Source organism: Tachypleus tridentatus, chromosome 6, assembly GCF_004210375.1.
Source record: "Tachypleus tridentatus isolate NWPU-2018 chromosome 6, ASM421037v1, whole genome shotgun sequence".
NCBI classification, from domain to species: Eukaryota; Metazoa; Arthropoda; class Merostomata; order Xiphosura; family Limulidae; genus Tachypleus; species Tachypleus tridentatus.
Genome location: NC_134830.1, coordinates 84435962 through 84455508, shown reverse-complemented (window position 1 = coordinate 84455508; position 19547 = coordinate 84435962). Strand labels below are relative to the sequence as shown.

General features: G+C 36.8%; 1 protein-coding gene across 1 annotated transcript in view; it reads left to right on the top strand.

Moving 5' to 3' along the window:
* Positions 1 to 19547, top strand: part of LOC143252938 (phosphatidylcholine:ceramide cholinephosphotransferase 1-like) — a 56138-nt gene that overhangs the window by 7420 nt on the left and 29171 nt on the right. The window contains exon 2 of the mRNA XM_076505836.1: positions 7864 to 8349. Coding sequence (XP_076361951.1) covers positions 7904 to 8349 — 446 coding nt within the window. The 5' untranslated portion in view covers positions 7864 to 7903. The remainder of the gene's footprint in view (positions 1 to 7863; positions 8350 to 19547) is intronic.

Here is a 19547-nt window from a genome sequence, read left to right as displayed (position 1 = left end):
TGTGAGGCATCAGGTCCTGATCCTTGCACTTTTTCACTATGAATTCTCTTTATTAAACCCCTGCACATTGAGTTCTTTTGATAACAGGTCATGTCATGGGTGCTATCAAAAGAACTCAATGTGCAGGGGTTTAATAAAGAGAATTCATAGTGAAAGAGTGCAAGGATCAGGACCTGCTGTTTTTTAGTGGTTCTGTCTGCATCTGGGCATCCACATGCCCCTTATTATCACTGTTGTCACCATCCTCACTCCAAATTATCTTGTTTTGGTCCCTGGTTCCACTTCCTCAAATCTTGGCTGTTAATGCCTTCATCTAAGATTGGTCTCATTTGGTTCTTTATGTTTACCCTCCCATCCATTTACTTCTTTGGGTGGTCTTATTCATCCATGCTTCTACATGCATGGTCCTACTGGTTGTTCTTTCCTGGTCTGCTGAACTTTGGTTCACTCAGTTCTTTCAAGTGCAGATGGTCCCTCCTCTTCCTTTCCATCCCAGTCCACTCTATCATGTGTCATTTATCATCCATCCTCACACCTAGCTTTTGTCAGGTTCTTGTTGAGGTTTTCCGGATTCTCTCACAGACTGACTTCTTCATATTTAGCCTATTTGATTTGTCCTTCTTTAGCCATCTATCTGTACATGTGGGGCATTGATTCAGAGTTTCCAGGCTTCTTGCACAATGGTTGCCTCCATCCTAAGGTATCTCATGGTTCTTTGAGAGGGGTTCTTCAGTCTCCTTGATTTTGGGTGTCAGGAGACAATGTCCCATCCTTTCCATTTTTCCCACTTTCACTTGGTCCTTGCTTTCTCTCTCTTTTCACTGTTAATCCATTCCTTCTGGATGCATTGGCAATTAAGGCATTTCTGGAGCTTTCTAATAGGTTTCCTCTTGAACTTGAGGTGAAGGTATAGGTTTTTATTCTGCCCTCTCAAGAAATTCAGTACCCAGCAAGTTAAGTCATGGATGTAGTTGACTTGCTGAGTGTGGTCTGTCATTGCCTATCTGCTCTACACCTAGAGACAACCCCTCGGTGTGAATTCCTGTTTGTGGTGAGGGGACCTCCCAGGGAAGGTTCTGTTCTTTCAGTTTACCTCCTCTAGGATCTAAACATTCATCCACGTGTTTGCTGTGCGTGGCAACCCGTAAAGGAGAGGAGAGGATCCTGGTAGTTGAGGGGCCCAACCCTAATACACCACTTTGGTCTTGAATTCCTGAAGACGGGCAGCCTTTGCATGGCTCCCCTTGGGTCAGTTGGCTGGTCCACTTGGGCTAGAGTCAACCAAGTACCAGTGTTGGAAGTTCTCAACAAGTGTTGTGAACATTGTGTCTGTTGCTGGTGTTTGGGTATAGTGCTCACGAAATCCTGGCATTGCTGCAATGTCCTTGCTTGACATTGTAGTGCGTCCCCTCATAGGGCTCCATGGTGAGTGGGATCAGTGGGTACTGAAATTTTCCTTTTTTCCTATGGATCCTCCAACAAAAAATTTAAATAAAATAGTGAAAAAACAGTCAATAGGTAAACAACCATGTCTTGAAGACTCTGAGCAGCAATCTTCAACATCTGTAACACCTGTACCCCATTTTCTTATATTACATTCTCTTTCAGAAAAACCTTTAGGGCAAATGTCCCCCTCTTTTATTCAGAAGGGACTAGAGGGACTTGCTGGCTCTCCAAAGTCAGTAAAGAAGCTTCGATCGGTTGAAACATCCACATCCCAACACAGTGAACTCCTCTTGAATTCAAAGGCAATTGGGGATGTACCTATTGAGGTTACACCTCATGCTACCTTGCATTCATCAGGAGGAGTTATTGTTGAGAGGATTTGAAGAACGTCCCAGAGTTGGAGATTCTCACTGGTCTCTCTACTCAAGGAGTTTCTGCAGTGAGGCGCATCTCCACTCACAAAGATGGAATTACACTGCCGACAGATATCTTCGTTTTGACATTTACATCACCACGTGCACCTGCCACCATCAAGGCAGGTTATATAATTTGCAGGATAAGGCTGTACATTCCAAACCCTCTTCAATGTTTCCAATGTCAGAGGTTCGGCCACTCAAAGACGTCCTGTCATGGTTCCTTGACATGTGCTCATTGCAGTGGCATCACACGTGGCAAGGACCACGATGCCTATGAGTGTCACACAGACCCACATTGTGTCAACTGCAATGGTTCCCACCCTTCCTACTTTCGTTCTTGCCCAAAATTGTTAGAGGAAAAAGAGGTGCAGCGTTTGAAAACGACCCATAACATCAGTTATCCTGAGGCTCAGAAATTGCTGTTCACCACTCCATCTCGGACATATGCTGCTGCACTTTGTTCCACAACTACAGTGGGAGTGCAGACAGATCTCTCTGTACCTCCAATGGAATTGTTCTCAAAACAAATGAAAAGCCTTTTGACCTCCATGGTTAAAAAGGTTGATGAATCCATTTCTACACCCATCTCTGTTCCTCCATTATAGTCCAACAAATCTCAAGATCCACATCCTTCGGTTTCAAATACAGGCAGTTCTTCTGATACATCCTTTTCTCCAACTCCACAATGCAAAACAATCATTCGTTCACATTTTCAGTCACTGGAATCCCCTTCCAACAACAAAGACCTGCCCAATCGACCCAGGGCAGGATCCATGGAGTTTGATAGACCTCCTCCGAATAAGGACAGTAAGGAAAAAAGATGTGGTCGTAAACAGAAGGGTTCTCCAGCTGCTTTGCATACCCATCATTAAAACTACCACCTTGATACAATGGAACTGTTGAGGTTTACGTTCTAATCTGGATGATATCAAAACACTGGTTGCTTCCTGCCATCCTGTATGTCTTTCCTTACAGGAAACATTTCTAAAATCTGCTGATACAGTCAACATTTGGCAGTTTTCTCTGTACAGAAATGACAGGCTGTGTGATGGAAGAGTACATGGAGGGGTGGCACTATTGGTTGATCAGCATGTGCCCACCCTGTCTTCGTCACTCAACACACCCTTGAAGGCCGTAGCCATCCATGTTTCCTTGGGTCATTCCATCACTGTTTGCTCTCTCTACCTGTCACCTGGAGAGACATATGATCAATTAGACCTTGATGCTCTCATTGAACAGTTGCTGTCTCCATTTCTAATCCAGGGGGACTTAAATGGACATCATCTCCTCTGGGGAAGTGCTGTTATTGATAGGAGGAGTTGCTCTGTAAGGTGTATGCTCTCTGATCACAATTTTTTCTCTTTTCAATACTGGTTCTTCCACTTATTTTCATACACCTAGTCAGTCCTTTACTGCTATTGATCTCTTGGTTTGCTCCCCTTCATTATTCTCCCATTTTTCATGGAGGGTTGACAATAATCCACTAGGCAGTGATCATTTTCCTATGCTTTTGAGAGAGACTGGCTGTGGTCGATGCCACCCTACCCACGTGCCCTGGTGGAAACTGGACCAGGCTGACTGGTCCACTTTCACTGCTGTCGCAGAACTTGATCCTGCCATCGTGAATCAGCCATCAATAGACGACTGTGTGGCAGCGGTAACTGACTGTATTATACAAGCAGCTGCTCAGTGTATTCCTAAAACCTCGACACGTTTTCCACGATATCCTCGTTCGTAGTGGAATCCTGCTTGCCACTTGGCAAGAAGGCTCAAAAACGGGCCTGGGATACTTTCCGTAGATATTGCACACTTTCAAACCGCATCGCTTTCCAACGGGCTTGTGCACATGCACGTTCAAAGCCAGAAGGAATCTTGGATTAAGTTTACAACTAGCATATCTTCTACCACCAGTTCCAAGGTCATATGTGACAGGACTCAAAAGGTCAGTGGGCACTACAGTTCTGTCTCCCTCTCCATCTTGCTCTCTGATGGCCAAGAGGTAGCTGTTGTCCGGAGCATCGCCGATACCTTAGGTGAAAGCTTTTGCCGGGTATCTAGCACTTCTGCTTGTTCCTCCACCTTCTTGGCCATCAAGACTCGGGCAGAGCATTTACCTCTCTCCTTTCAAACTGACTGTCTTTTTTACTATAATTGTCCCTTTACACTGGTGGAACCCTTCATTGGTCTGGCAGTACATCTGTTGGACCTGATGATGTACACTATGACATGCTGCACTATCTCTCTCCTGCTTCTCTTGATGTTCTTCTACTTGTTTTTAACCGGATCTGGCAGAAGAATGTTTGTCCTGATGCCTGGCGCTAGGCTATTATCTTACCCTTCTCTAAACCTGGGAAAGATCCCAATATTCCTTCACACTACCGTCCAATTGCTTTGATGAGCTGTCTCTGTAAGACCTAAGAGAGGATGGTTAATGCTCGTCTTATTTGGTTCTTCGAATCAAACAACCTCCTCTTGCCCACCCAGTGTGGGTTCCAATGACAGCATTCCACCACGGACCACCTAATTTGACTTGAAACATCAATTAGAGAAGCCTTTCTCAAACGCCAACATTTTGTTTCAATATTCTTTGACATTGAGAAAGCTTATGATACAAGTTGGAGCTATGGCATGTTGCGAGACCTCTTTATATATGGGTTGCATGGCCATTAACCACTTTTATTAAAATATTTTAATGGACAGGAGATTCCAAGTTTGTGTGGGTTCAACACTTTCCCGTTCTTTTGTACAGGAACTTGGGGTCCCTCAGGGCTGTGTTTTGAGTCTCACACTTTTCAGTATAAAGATTAATCATCACTGAACAACTCCCTCTCACTGTTGCAAAGGGGCTCTATGTTGACGACTTTCACATCTCGTGTTAGTCGTCGAACATGAGATATATTGAGCGACAACTACAAACTGCCCTCAATCGTGTACTGAAGTGGACCATGGTGAACGGCTTTAATTTTTCTCTCTAAAACCGTTTGCATGCACTTTTGCCGCCAACGGGGTATCCACCCTGATCCCAAACTCCGTATTGGTGAAGTTTCACTGCCAGTGGTCCCTGAGACCAAGTTCTTGGGGCTTATCTTTGACTGTAAGCTGACCCTTATATCACACTTAAACCAGCTACGGGTCAAATATACAAAAGCACTGAACATCTTCCGTGTCCTTTCTACTACCAGTTGGGGAGCGGATCGATGTTCTATGTTAAAGATATGTTGTGCTCTTATTCATTCAAAACTTGACTATGGATCAATGGTCTATGGCTCTGCCAGACCTTCCGCCTTAAAGATGCTGGACCCCATTCATCATCAAGGACTTCCGACTCTGCACTGGGGCTTTCTGCACCTCCCCAGTTCAGAGCTTATATGTGGAATCTCACGAACCTTCTCTGCACTTTCGCCATTTGCAACTGTCTTTACTGTATTCTTTGAAACTTTGCTCCTTACCAAAGCATCCCACTTGGGGATGTGTTTTCCTTCTTCAGTGGGCCTTACGTTTTCAAAACAGACGATCTGCTATTGCTCCTTTTGGCCTTCGCATCCAGGCGCAATTGGATGAATTAGGTCTGTCCTTGGGAAAACATTGCAGAATCCACTGGTCAGCCCATCCCCCCCCCTCCATGGCTTATTACAGCCCCCAAATGTAACCTTTCTTTAAGTCATTTGAAAAAGGCAGATACTCCTGATTGGAAGTACCATCTTTTATTTACTGAACATCTTTTGAACATCCTTTCTATTCCAATTTATACAGATTGTTCAAAATCAGGTGACTCTGTGGGCTCTGCCATGGTTTGTTGTGATTCGGTTGTTGCACACAAAACCCCTTCTACAGCTTCTGTGTTTACTACTGAACTGTACACCTTTTTTCTTGCCCTGGATCACATAGAAGCTAAGCAGTACTCAAACTGCACTATTTATACTGACTCCTTTAGTTCTCTGCTGGCCTTGGAATCACTTCACGTTGGCTCACACCCTGTTCTCGCTGATATTCAAAACCTACTGGCCCATTTCTCATTAACATCGTTAATCACATTGGTATTTGCGGGAATGTGCTTGCAGACATGGCAGCTAAATCTATCTGCTCTGGCGCTATCACCATTGTGCCTATTCCGTACATGGACTATGGTCCTGTATTCAAGGCTCGGCTTCATGCCAGCTGGTAGTCCAATTGGAGTGAGCAACGTGACAACAAGCTTTTTCAAATAAAACCCTATATTGGACTTTGGCCGTCTAGCTTCTGTAAGGTTCAGAAGAGGAAGTTGTTCTAACTAGACTACACATTGGTCACAGTTTTTTAACTCGTCGTTTTCTTTTATCTGGAACTGATGCACCAGTGTGTAGTTTGTGTAACACTCAAATCACAATAAGCCACATTTTACTTTCCTGCCATCATTACGACTCTCAACGACAGCACTATTTTAATCATGTTCTGTCCTAGGGTTTGTCTGTGACATTGGACAGTGTTTTTGGTGATGGTGACATTGTCCACCTTGATAAAGTTTTTAGTTTTTTAATGGCCTTTAATCTTTTTAACCTCATTCAAATGTTTGTTATTTATTCATTACACCTTTTTAATTGTCGTTCACTTTTCAGTCTCAATCTCTCTAGTTCAATTTGACACTGTAAAATGGCCAGAACATTAAATAACTCAACACCAGGACTGGATAGGCCACCTTCAGGTGACTAGTGCTGCTGTTTGAACTATCCGTTAGTCATCCTGCCGAGTTGTTATTACACTTTTGCTGCATGTCATTTAACACTTTTATTACTTTACCTTTTAGTACTGACCATAATGACATATAACCCGGAACCAGGACTGGAAAGACCGTCAGGTTCTTGTACTTACCTGTTGGTCTTCCTGGTGGGTTATGATCATTACCATTTTGCTAGAAGGTCCTTTACAACTTCTCTTACTCTGCTTTCTCTTTTAACATTGTAGACTAGGTGTCAACATTTATTTTATACTTTTTCTGTTTTTCAATGATGTTTTGTTTTACCTTCATTTCCTTTTATGTATTTTACTACATTTAATTTATTTTTACCTTTTTACTGGACATTTGGCGCAGATAGTCTAGCTGCTTTGTGCCATAAAACACTAAATCAATTAACCAACCAACCAACCTGGAGACAAATCATCTCTTACTCATCATCCAGTATGGGATTAAGTGACTCTACTTCTTTTATGTCTCTTCATTACACCATCCTTTCCCACACAGATGTGCTTTCTTCTTGTCCTCTTGATCTTTTCACTTTTCATGATGAAGAGATACCTGGCCCATATGCAGTGTGGTTCCCTTTATCATATCTTCTGATCTGTTTTTCTCAATTAAGGAGGGAGAGTACCATAACAAAAGTTATAATTTTTCAAAATGAAAATGTGTTTCTGACGGGTACTTCCCTCCACTCACACTTTCTCCCTGCTATTTTCCAGTGTTTGTGTCTTCTGCCAGACTTTGAAGTGATAGTTTGGAGGGATGAGTGCATAGAGGGACTTACATGCATCACATGACAGTAGTACTCTTCTATTGGTGGAGTGGTGATGCATAGCGATTTACCTAAGAGACATGTTAGAATTTTGGAGGGAGTCTTGAAGGCTTGTGGCATGCATTTAAAAAAAGTTCACAAATACAGGATAACACAAAATTAGAAAAGGTAATCATATAAGAAGAGGGAGGTACCTGTCAGAAACATATTTTTATTTTGTAAAATTATAATATTTGTATTCCTGATCATTTTGGGCAAGCAAAAGTCATAAAATATTTTTTATCATGCAAGTAATTTAATCTCATTTTATAAAATTCTTAATTTAACTGTCAATCAGTGTACTCATACTGAAGCTTATATATTTTTTAACATATACCTTTTAGTAGAATTACAAAAATCATGTTTAATATAGGAATTACAAGTATGGAACTTTGTTCATATAAACATATAATAAGGTTATTTTACCTAAAATCATCTTATTAAATTCCTTTTAATTACCATTTCTTTATCTTTAGTGCTCAACAGTATGAAGCTGATTGATCTTAGTTCTTAAAAATGTCTGTTGATGAAAACCAACCTCTCTTAACAAATGGAAAGTACAAAGTCTGCAAGGACACCCCAAATTTGAAAAGTGCAACTGAGTCCCAAACAAGTTTTGAACAAGGAATGAACTACAGGGAAAGTAGTTGCCTCGTACTACCTTGTGAAAACCATGATGCTGTTAAAATCAACTTATCTCCAGAAAGAGAAGAGCCAAGACTTCCTTCAGAACTATGTAAAACTGTTATTGCATTTTTTTTCATGTTTTTCAATCTGGTTTTAAACCTAACTTGTCTTGCCATTGTGCATGACAAAGTACCTGACAGAACAAAGTATCCTCCTCTTCCAGACATTTTCTTTGATGTTTTTTCATCAGCAGATTGGGCACTGAATGTGTCAGAAATAATCATAATCACCTCTGTGTTGTCCTCTCTTCTTATAATTTTCTTTCATCGACATAGGTAAGTACATCTATCTTTGTATTGTTGTTTTTGTATGAAAGAAACTGATTATTATTTTGTGAAAAATAATATTGTGCCTTGTAATATTTTATAATCTCCTACCATTTAGTGAATTTAACTATTGTATGCATAATTATTACATTTGCTAAAGTATATGAATACCATTTGAACAAATGACATTGATCTTCCTTACCAAATCTTTGTGAATTTGAGAGGAAAAATTATCACACAGATGTATTAAAGAAATAAAGTCAATAGTACATAATAAATGTAAACAACTGTATTAAGATGAGAAATACTGTGAGACTGGGAACGTACTGGGAACTCGTGCCTTAAATGTAATTTTATTGAAGAATAAACCTGTAGTTTGCTTTCTAAGCCTTAAAAAAGTTGCTTTTATTCCCAACCTTTTTTTTCTACTAAATCTTATTATCTTTAAAAATCACATTATCATATGTACGTGCAATTAAATTAAATAATATCTTGCCTGCTATTAACTTTTTTTTCTGGTACTTTATCCCTTAGAATTATTTTTATTGCACCTGATTATTTCAGTAGATTTGTGGACATTATTACCATTAATGTTTGCAGGTTATGCAAATATTGTACTCCTGATGATGATACACTAAGACATTCAAACATAGAGTTAATAAGACTGTTTTCAGTTTTTCAGCATTTTATTTTACCTTTATATAGTCAAATCATTAAATAAAACAATTTTTTAAACTATATTTTGAGGACGGGAACAATCTTGTTTTACATTTGTTGGGTGCTATTAAATGTTTACTTTCTTTCTTTGATACATCTGTGTGAAATCTTTTTCAAGTATCGTCCTAATCTTATTAAAGAGGAAAATTATATTTTGCCAAAATTAAAAACTGGAACTATTAAAGCCAGCTTGTAAGCTGTTTTGAAGCTAAACCAAGATTTACATTTTAGGATTGTAAACTCTGGAAAGTTATACTCGCAATAAATTCCCAGTGATTCATTTTGGCCACTTATGAATGGGCATTATCATTAAATCAGTACAGTGTGAATTACATGAATATGGGTATTTGGGGAGTGCAAAAGTAATATATAACTGATGATGATACAGTAAGACAAAAGTAATATAACTTTTGTACTGAAATTTCAAAAACTGAATGCAGATTTTTTGAAATAATGAAACACATTTTACCCCACTTTAAAGTGATTTGTATGAGTATTTAGAGAGGTAAGTGAAAGTGAACAATGATTGAGATTGCTGTATCAACTTTTATGGACAGTGGTAGGGATATTTTTATGTGGTTTGCATGTGTACATTGAGTGGTAACCTATGAATGAGATTAAAATCTCTTGATAGCCATAAGTAATGAGATAAATAAGGAACATATTCCAGAATTGACAAAGTGCACACATACAAATGTTTTAAATTAAAATGTTAAAAATGTTTAAATAAATTGCACACAGTACGTCAGTCAAACCATACTAAAAGCTGATTAACTCTTGCCTTAAATGTAATTTTATGGAAGAACAAACCAGCAGTTTACCTTCTAAACCTTAAACTTGTTGCTCTAAATCCCAACCTCTTCATTCTGCTAACTCCTATGAACCATGAACATCTGTCATCATTTCTACTTTTTATACTTGCATTACAGTTGAAAAAAAAAAGATAGGTATGATAATGCCTTGCATCCATCCACACAGAGCTACCTCTATCTTCTTTCAACCTCTAAGAATTACGACAAAAGTTATCAAATTTAGTGTACCAGTCTATTTACTCCACCAATTTCACACAAGTAATGAATATCTACACAACGTGACTACTTTCTATCAATAGTATTGTACCACCTGTACTGGCACAATTAGCTCTATTTATTCTACATGTTCAGTCCTCAGTTTTTTGATTAGCACAGGATTGTTTAGATGTGTGTTTTTTCACATGTGGAACTTGTTTAAGATTGTGTTCCTTTGTTATTTCAAATCTTTTTTTTTTTTCAAGTTTTATTTTACAATGCTTACTTTCAATTGTTTCAACTTTTTTTAATTTGTTTCTTGTTACCAAGTCATAAGAGATCAATGTATGAATTCATAATTTGATGTTTCAACTACAGAAATTCCTATTAAAGTGGAAAATGTACAAGTATAACTTTTCAGGAATAGCATGTGGCTTTATCTGCAGAGGAAGCACAGGACTTTTCCTACTAAATTCTTGATATTAGAAAATAAATGTTCTCCTCATACTTTACAATTTGGGATTCATCACTGCAGTAGCATCACATCATATTTGTATATATGACTATATTCTTCCTCACACATGGTGGATATACCCGTGATAGGTAAGGTTTGTGGAATTATTCCCATGGTGTCCACATTTTCAATAGTTATTTATTGCTCAAGTCAAATTTTGTAGTCCAGGGCCCTACTTTTGAGACTAACCTTGGTTCCTTATGTATTCAGTTGGATGGTATGAGTTGTTGCCTAGCATTTTCACAGGAGTGGTTTTCATATTCACCTTTACATGGATGACTGGTTACTATTCACTTCTTACAGTTGAGAGACCTTACTCTTCTGCTCATACAAGCAGCAGTGAAGGTGGGATTTTTGGTGAAAATGGGGAAGTATGCTTTTAATACAAATTAATTCCTCATTTAATTTTAGAAGTTTCATCATTCCCACTTCAGTTAGGTCCAGTCTTCTCCTCTTCCTTTTCCGAAGTTTGAGCAAGCAGTTCAGAATACCCTCACTGCTTGAGAGGTTTTATCTTGATTTTTTTGGAGAATGTGGGCTTTCTTGAAAGCTCTTATTCTCATGAAACTTCTACTTGGATCAATTAAACTACTTTTTTACCTTTTTATTCCTAGATCAGAGCCAGCTTGGTTTGGTTGTTAGACAGAGGTCAGACCACAGCATAGTTACTGCTTTCTTCATCTCATCTGTTCATGCACTGATCTTCAGAGGTTTGGTGTGTTTACCTTGACTCAAGATATTTCCAGTCTCTGGCCAGTCAGAGTTTTCTCCATATCATCATTCTCAAACTTATGGCAGTGTAGCGTCTTGTGAGACTTCCACTTGTAAGGGTTGCATGGCCATTTACCAATTTTTATTAAACATTTTTTATTGAACTGGTGATTCCAATTTTGTGTGAGTTTGATACTTTACTGTTCTTTTCCACAGGAACTTGGAGTTCCTCAGGGCTGTCTTGAGTTTTATACTTTTCATTATAAAGATTAATACCATCAGTGGACAACTTCCTCCTACAGAGTTAAATGGTCTCTGTGTCAACAAATTCCACATTTCGTGTTAGTCATCAAGCATGAGGTTTATTGAATGGCAGCTACAGACTTGTCTCAATCACTTACCAAAATGGACCACAGCAATTTTACTTTTTCTTGCTCAAAAACCATTTGCATGCACTTCTGCCACCAATAGGGTATTCACCCAGATCCCAAGCTCCATCTCAGAGAAGTTGTGCTACTCATGATCCATTAGGCAAAGTTCTTGGGGCTTTTCTTTGACCATAAGGTGACCTTTATTCCACACATCAAGCATCTATGTGTCAAGTGTAGAATGGCACTGAACATCCACTGTGTCATTTCTTCCACCTCTTGTTGAGCAAATTGATGTTCTATGACAAAAATCTATTGTGCCATTACTCGATCAAAACTAGACTATGGGTTTCTAGTCTATGGCTATTCCAGGACCTCAGCCTTGAAGATGTTGGATCCTGTTCACCATCAAGGGCTTCAGCTTTACACAGGGACTTTCTGCATTTCTTCTGTTCAGAGTTTTTATACCAAGTATCATGAACCTTTTTTATACCTTTACAGTTTGTAACTGTCTTTACTGTACACTTCAAAACTTCAATTCTTACCACAACCTGGAGTTATGTTGTCCTTCTTTTGTGGGCCATGACTTTTTCAGAATATATGATCTGCCACTGTTCCTTTTGGTCTTTGTACCAAGGTGCAGTTTGATGAATTGGGTCTGTCCTTGGATAACATAGCTTTATTCACTGATCAGACTATCCCACCATGACTAAATACTATCCCCCAAACATGAACTTTCTTTGAGTCAGCTGAAAAAGGTGGATACTCCCAATTGGAAGTGCTGCTTCTTTTTGCAAAACATCTTTCAAACCATCCTTTCATTTCCATTTATATGGATAGTTCAAAATCAGGTGACTCTTTGGGCTCTGCCATGATTTGTTATTTGGTTGTTACACACAGAATCCTCTCTACAGTTTCTGTGTTCACTGCTGAATTTTATGAAATTTCTCTTGCTCTGGATCACATAGAAGCTATGCAGTATGCAAACTGTACTATTTATACTCACTCACTTAGTCTTTACTGGCCCTTGAATCACTTCACATTAGTTCTCACCTTGTTTTTACCAATATTTAAAACCAACTGGCCAATTTCTCTATCATCTACTTCTATCCAGGTTTTCTGGATACCAGGCCACATCTGTATTTACAGGAAGGAGCACACTCACAGTGCATCTAAGCCTGTCTGCTCTGGTATTATCACTGTCGTGCCTGTCCCATACATGGACTATGGTCCTGTACTCAAGCCTCGGCTCCATGTGAGTTGGCAGTCGACTCGAGTGAGCAACATGATAATATGCTTTCCAGATCAAAACTTTTATTTGGCCATCTTGCTTCCATAAGGATTAGAAGGAGTAAGTTGTCCTGGCTAAGCTGCACAGTGGTCACAGTTTTTGACTCGTCACTTTCTTTTATCTGGTACCGATGCACCAATGTGTGGTCTGTGTGACACCCATGTCACAATAGCCCAAATTTTACTGTCATGCTGTTGGTACAATTGAGAGCTACAGCATTATTTTAAAACATATTTTTACCTTGGGTTCACCCTTAATGTTGGGTAGTGTCACATTTGCTGTGTTTTTAAATGTTTAAGGGCATTGGTCTTTTTAACTCTACTTAAGATTGTAATTTGAAAATTATTTTTTGTTTTAGCATGGTTCCTTTTTACATATTTAATAATTTTACTTTTTTTTCCCCTTTTTACTGGTTGTTTGGTAGAGATAGCCCAGTTGTTTTGTGCCATTAAATGCTAAACAACCAACCAACAAGCATTCAGTCAAGGTTGGAGGAGTCTTCACATCTGTACTTGCCCAGCTATTCAGCTCTTCTCCAGAGTTTTGTCCTTAGTCCAAACCACTTTGTCTATTCTTACTGGTGGCTTTCTATTTGCATTCTACATGTGTCCATTCAACATTTACTTGGGTAAATGTTATCACTTTCTTTCACTTATGTTTTCTTTTTAGTGACCCTCTTTTTTTTTTACCATTTTTTTTACTTGGTATGTTGCTTCATCGAATATGCTTTGCCTTAAACCAGCACTATTTACTGATTGCACTATAATGATCACTTAGTGATATATTCATATTTTTTTTAGATATCAGTATCACTCGTGGACTTTGAGTAAAGCAGAGGGAATTTCTGCCAATTTCTGTTGACCCTTTGAAATTAATAAATTGGGGCTAGTTTGCTTTTTAAAAGAGGCATGTACCATGTCCTTGTAACTCCTGGTACAGGATGTCTGTTTTCTGCACTTACGGTTGGGTGAGCTATGATTTCTGCTCTTAATACTGGTAACAGATATTGTCCTGTTATTATATATAGTTGAGTTAATACACCAATGCTACAACCCTATAATACCAGGTACAATTTCTTGTACTTCTTGTTCCTGTAGTGGTTTTGTTAACTTGCTCTTCATAATTCTAGTTGCTTGGTGTATGACAGTTTTGGTTATGATTGGAGTTGATGAATATACGTATCGTGGTTCACATGCCTTAGCCTCTATGTTTATGCAATACTTTATTTGTTTTTACCCTCAAGGACGACTTATGGAACCTCATCTATCTGATTGAATTCATTTAGTTTATATTTTATTATGAACTGCACTCATGCCCATCATTTTTTTTCCACCCATACTGGATTCATTTCCTGTTTCATGGGCAAATACCATACCTGTTCCAGATGTAGTGCAGTACCCTATGTGAATGCTTTAATTTTATTCACAGAGCACACCAATTCATTTTTGGTTATAACTTTTTTGCATCATTTCAATGTTGAATACCTACATTGTCCTTTTTTCTTTTGCAGTGTTGGATTCTAGCTTTATATGAGTGGAGGTAAGAGTCATAATGGAAGATAACATTTTCTACACTAAGAATGGATTTCTGTTAGGTTCACCTTCTATCACACACTTCCAACACTTATTTTCCACTGTTGGTTTTCTTTCAAAGCTAGCCAATTCTTGAAAGTGAAGATTGAGTTTGAATAGCAGAGTCAGTTAGCTGTGCTGATATTGGTGGCACACTGCTGTTGGTAGAAAGTAGTCACATACTATGTACATATTTATTAGTGATTCAAAATTGGCAGGGTACATAGACTTGTGCTTCACTGAGTGTGAAGTGCTTAGAGGGTAGAAAAAAGATTGAGATAGTTTTGTTTGAGAGGAGAAAAGTATCTATTGAAAATACATTTTCAGTGTAAGATGTTAACATTCAGCCATCTGTATCTAGTGAAGAATATAGCTTTGTCAGTATATTAAAGCAAGTGTTTCAAACATTTTGTATAAATGTCTTTTTCGCATGCAGTTAGTGACATTCTTGTAAACTGGAATTTGAATCAAGAAGAATTGTCTGAAATATTGAAAGACTTTCCTTGTTGAGTTGGTGTTCTGCTGTTGACATAGGTTCTCTCTACATCATTAAAAGCAATTAAATATGAAATTGTTGTTTCTGAGCCCCTTAAAAGTCAACTCAATCAAATCAAAAAGGTCTATTATATAGACCTATAAAACACTTCTGTGACCTTTGTCTGGATATGTTTTCCATGAGTTAGTGCACTTTGTGCTTGATTGTATGTTTCATGGAATAATTGTGGTTTTGAAGATGAAGGTTTGCTGTAATTGTATGAAAACTGCAGAGTATATTATGACCTGCTTTAATAATGTCATGCACATGTGCTTTAGTTGCTTCAAATTGTTGTCACGGCTGTGAATTTAAGCAGCAAAGGCCTCATTGCAATGGGCAAATGTACATGCAGTGAACACTAGCTCAACAATGAAGAGTTTTCATCGTCGGTAGAGCATGCATATGATAAATACTCAATGCATGCAGTATCATGCACATGCTAATGAACTTAATAGTTGTTTTGAAAAATAAGTCTTACACTGTAAAGAAAGATATCACTATAGCTTTTGAAGATTCTTGTGAATTTTGATTATTAGTTGAAAAATGTATCTTGAAGAGTTAGTTAGCTAAGTTAAAAATCCATGTTTATAACACATCCAATCTGTTTTGAAGATCATTTATGACACTCGTAATTGAAATGTGCCTGTTCAAAGAAATACCAACAGAAGGTCCATGTCAACAGTTATGGTATTGATCAACATTTATGATCAAATAGCCTCTTTAGCCAGAATGCAAAATTCACAGTTGGTTCCACAATAAATAAATCTGTCATAGCCATAAAGGGGTCCCAAATATAAAATTGTTTAGATGTACTTGTTGCCAAATTCTGATACAATGACTTATCATCAGGCATACATTATTTTCCTCTTGAAGTTGTTCTGTTCTGCTTTACAGATTTTCATGCCATTAGCCTTGTGAAATTTCCACCTGAAATTCATGTGAATATAGTTGAACTTGTGTTACTGTATGATGATATATGATGTAGCAAAATCTTCCATCAGTGGACTTGCAAAGTATGTCTCTGTACAAATGCTCCCTCTACATTCATGCACAAAAATCTCTCCTTTTCCTTGGTATAGTCATCCAAAGATTTTTTATGAGACTTTGTATTTTTAAATTTTCAGTATGAATTCACAGATTAATATGATGCGAGTATAAATATTACTTAGTTACCAACAATTTAAAAAGTTCCTTGCCCTTTGAGGTGATGATATTTACTGTATATATTCCTGATCTTTTCCACCATATGTATACTCTATTCTTCATAACCTGTTAGTACCACACCAATTATTTACTTTGGGTTTCAGTTTGCACCTGCTGTTTTATGCATCATCCTTCCTGCCTTACCAGGTAACACATTAACACAAAACTCGTAGAACTTAATGTGTAGACATTGTTTATTATTCCATAACACGTCCACAAATATTGTTTGAAATTAGTTTTTTACTGCTTAATTTATACTGCACAAGACTATATGGTGTAGTCATAGTTCATCTTTCATATATATACACAAAGATCTTGATTGTTGGTTATATTACTCATTCCTTACCATGTAAATAAACATTAATGTTTAGTTACAGTTAGTTGCTCTTTTACATGCAACACAGGGTCATTGATATTTTTTTTCAGGTTTATATATATTCAGATAGAACATAATATTTATATAATTATTCATTGCTCCTTTACACACGCTTTTGGCAGATAATGGTTTGTCTTGATTGTACCTTGTCATGTATGCATAACTGGCGATGTTTAATTCTAGTACCTTATTCTTTAACAGGTATACTTAGAAGATATATTTAGCTCTTGTTCATTGCTTCATCACTTGTACACGAGGATGAGATAATGCTTAGTCTTGGTTAATTAGTATTTGCCATGTACACCTAGAAGTTAACCCTTTGACTACCACACATGCTTTAAACTTATTTCTGCACATTTAATGAGTTTTTACTGAGTTACATTCTAAATTTTATTAAATCACTTTACTCTCAATGTATTTTTATGGAAGTACCATTATCATGTGTTTTTTTTATTTATATTTTACTTCCTTTATTTCTAAAGAAACTTTTAACTCATTTCTCACTGGCATCCTTTTCCATGCAGTTACATTTAAATTTTAATTAAGCTATTTTATATTCAATATTTTTCAATGAACTTAGCATTAAAATAATATTATAATTCAGTGTTTTAAGTTATCTAAGTTTTAATTCCTTTATTTTAAAAGAAACTTAAAAAATTCCTAAAATTTTGATTTCTCTCTTTATATGCGAGTTCACAAAATGTTAAATTTATATCATTGTGGTTTTAACATGTCTTGACTTGCACTAATCTTCCATGTATAGAGAGAATATACATTGATTGCTCTGTTTACCAATTCTTCTTTTAAATTCTACAGGGCCCTGTTCAGGTAAAGGAGAAATAGTTTTCTGAATTCCTGACAGATGCCATGCCCACTTTTTACATACAGTGTTGTGATTTCTCAACCAATGATACTTAGTTGATTGTGATGTTTATAACCAGTGGAAAGAGCAATTTTTTGAAGTCATTTCCACACGAGTCTTTGTAAGACCTTGGAGTGTCAGGTTTAATCTAAACCTCTTCCTCCTTGTCCTATTTTGTTTGATGTATAGTGTAAAATGCTACTTAGAACTTCAAGTAAACAAAGCTATAAGGTTCATTAGTTAACACAGTATATTTTTTCCCTATTAGCATTTTTTATTTTCATTACCAGTTTTCTTTATTTGGTCAAGTCACAAACAGTTCATTTGTAATTTCACAGTTTCCCAGATTATCATCATAAGAGTGCATTTTTACATATTAAAAAAAAATCTTTAAATACACCATCAGAACTGTAATCAAGTATATTGTAGGTTTTGGTAATATGTATTTTAAGTTTTATGTAAATAAGGAATTCATAATAGGTGTTATAATGTGCAGAAATATTGGTATGAAGTTTCTTGGCTATTTTTGTAATATCTGTTTGATCTAGTGGACTTTCATACTTCTGAATACAATCTATAAAGATGGTTTTAACTGCTTTTAAAATAGACTGATAATTGAGAATGGCTGTTGGTTAGTTGTTTAATTTGCAGTTACTTGGTGTTCTGTATTTGTTTTCTCATTTTTATGTATTCATTTTATTTGCTTTTTTGTTTAAATGTTTGGCATCAGTGTATATATATATATATATATATATATTAAGTGTTGTGTAGTTGAGGTTGTAGTCATTATTGATGGTGTTGGCAGTAATGTTTTCACGAGTGTCTCTGTGTGTGTGTGTGTGTATTTGATTTATTTCTTGTACTGGTTAAATATTGTATTTTGTATTATATTATCTTTGTTTGATGCATTTGTATTTAGTTCAACCTTTTGTAGTTTGGTGTGTGTTTCAGTTGACAATTACAGGTGTTTCATTTTCGTTCTTACATTCTTTAATGTGATGAACTTCACCACAATTGACACATCATGGGAGAGATTTGTAAGCAGCTGTTGTGTGACCTGTAACATTGATGGTTATAACACTGCTTCAACTACTGTAGGTGTTTTTATATCTTCAACCTGATATCTCTTGTTTCACAGTATGATACCATTTGATCTCATGCTCTATATATCCTGGACTTCATTTGCTTACACTTTTACAATGATTGTTTGTGAGTATGTGTCTTTTGGTGAGATAGTTCTTTCAACCTTGGTGAATAATATACCATGTGGTATTGTTATGGTGAAGTGCTTATTATTACAAACTAGCAAAAGTCCTCAGCTTTGCTCAGGTTATTAGGTTGATATATTTTAGATAACTGTGTCAGTACATGTATTCTGAACCTATTTTAGCATGGAAGAAGAGTCAAAATTATTTTTCAGAAACATAGTCATAAAGGTATATTAATAATAAGATTGCCACTATACACCACATTATCTGACTGATATAAAAGCTGGTGTGTTTCATGTTGCATTTGATTTTTTGGAAAAAAAGGAATCATAAAAGCAAAAATAGATTTATCCACGTAGAATACTGTGTATAATGTTTGCTGCCCATCACGATTTTAATGATGGAGTGCAAGAGGGCCACAAAGCTTCTAAAATTTATACTGTTTCTGAATTTAATCAATAGAAACTCTAAACTAAGAAATTAACAAATATCTTTTCAATTTATAGTTTATAAACTAACAACAATATTAAGTTACTTTTGTTGCTAAATGATGTTTGTAAAAGTCAATGTTGGAACACATTGGTACTAAAACACAATGGTTTTTCTATGTAGTAGAAGTTGTTACATGAGGAACCTCTTCTTTTCTATCTCTTTTTTTTTTCCTTAATAAAAGTATGTGGATGTTTAAATGTTCACACGTGTGTAGTTAGTGACATTCTTATGAATTCCAGTTTGAATCAGTTAGAATTACATTTAAATTGCTGTCTGTCTGTAATTTATTTTGTAATATGAGGAACCACTTCTTTTCTATGTGAGTTTCTGCTAGTTTGCCTCATTAAAAAAA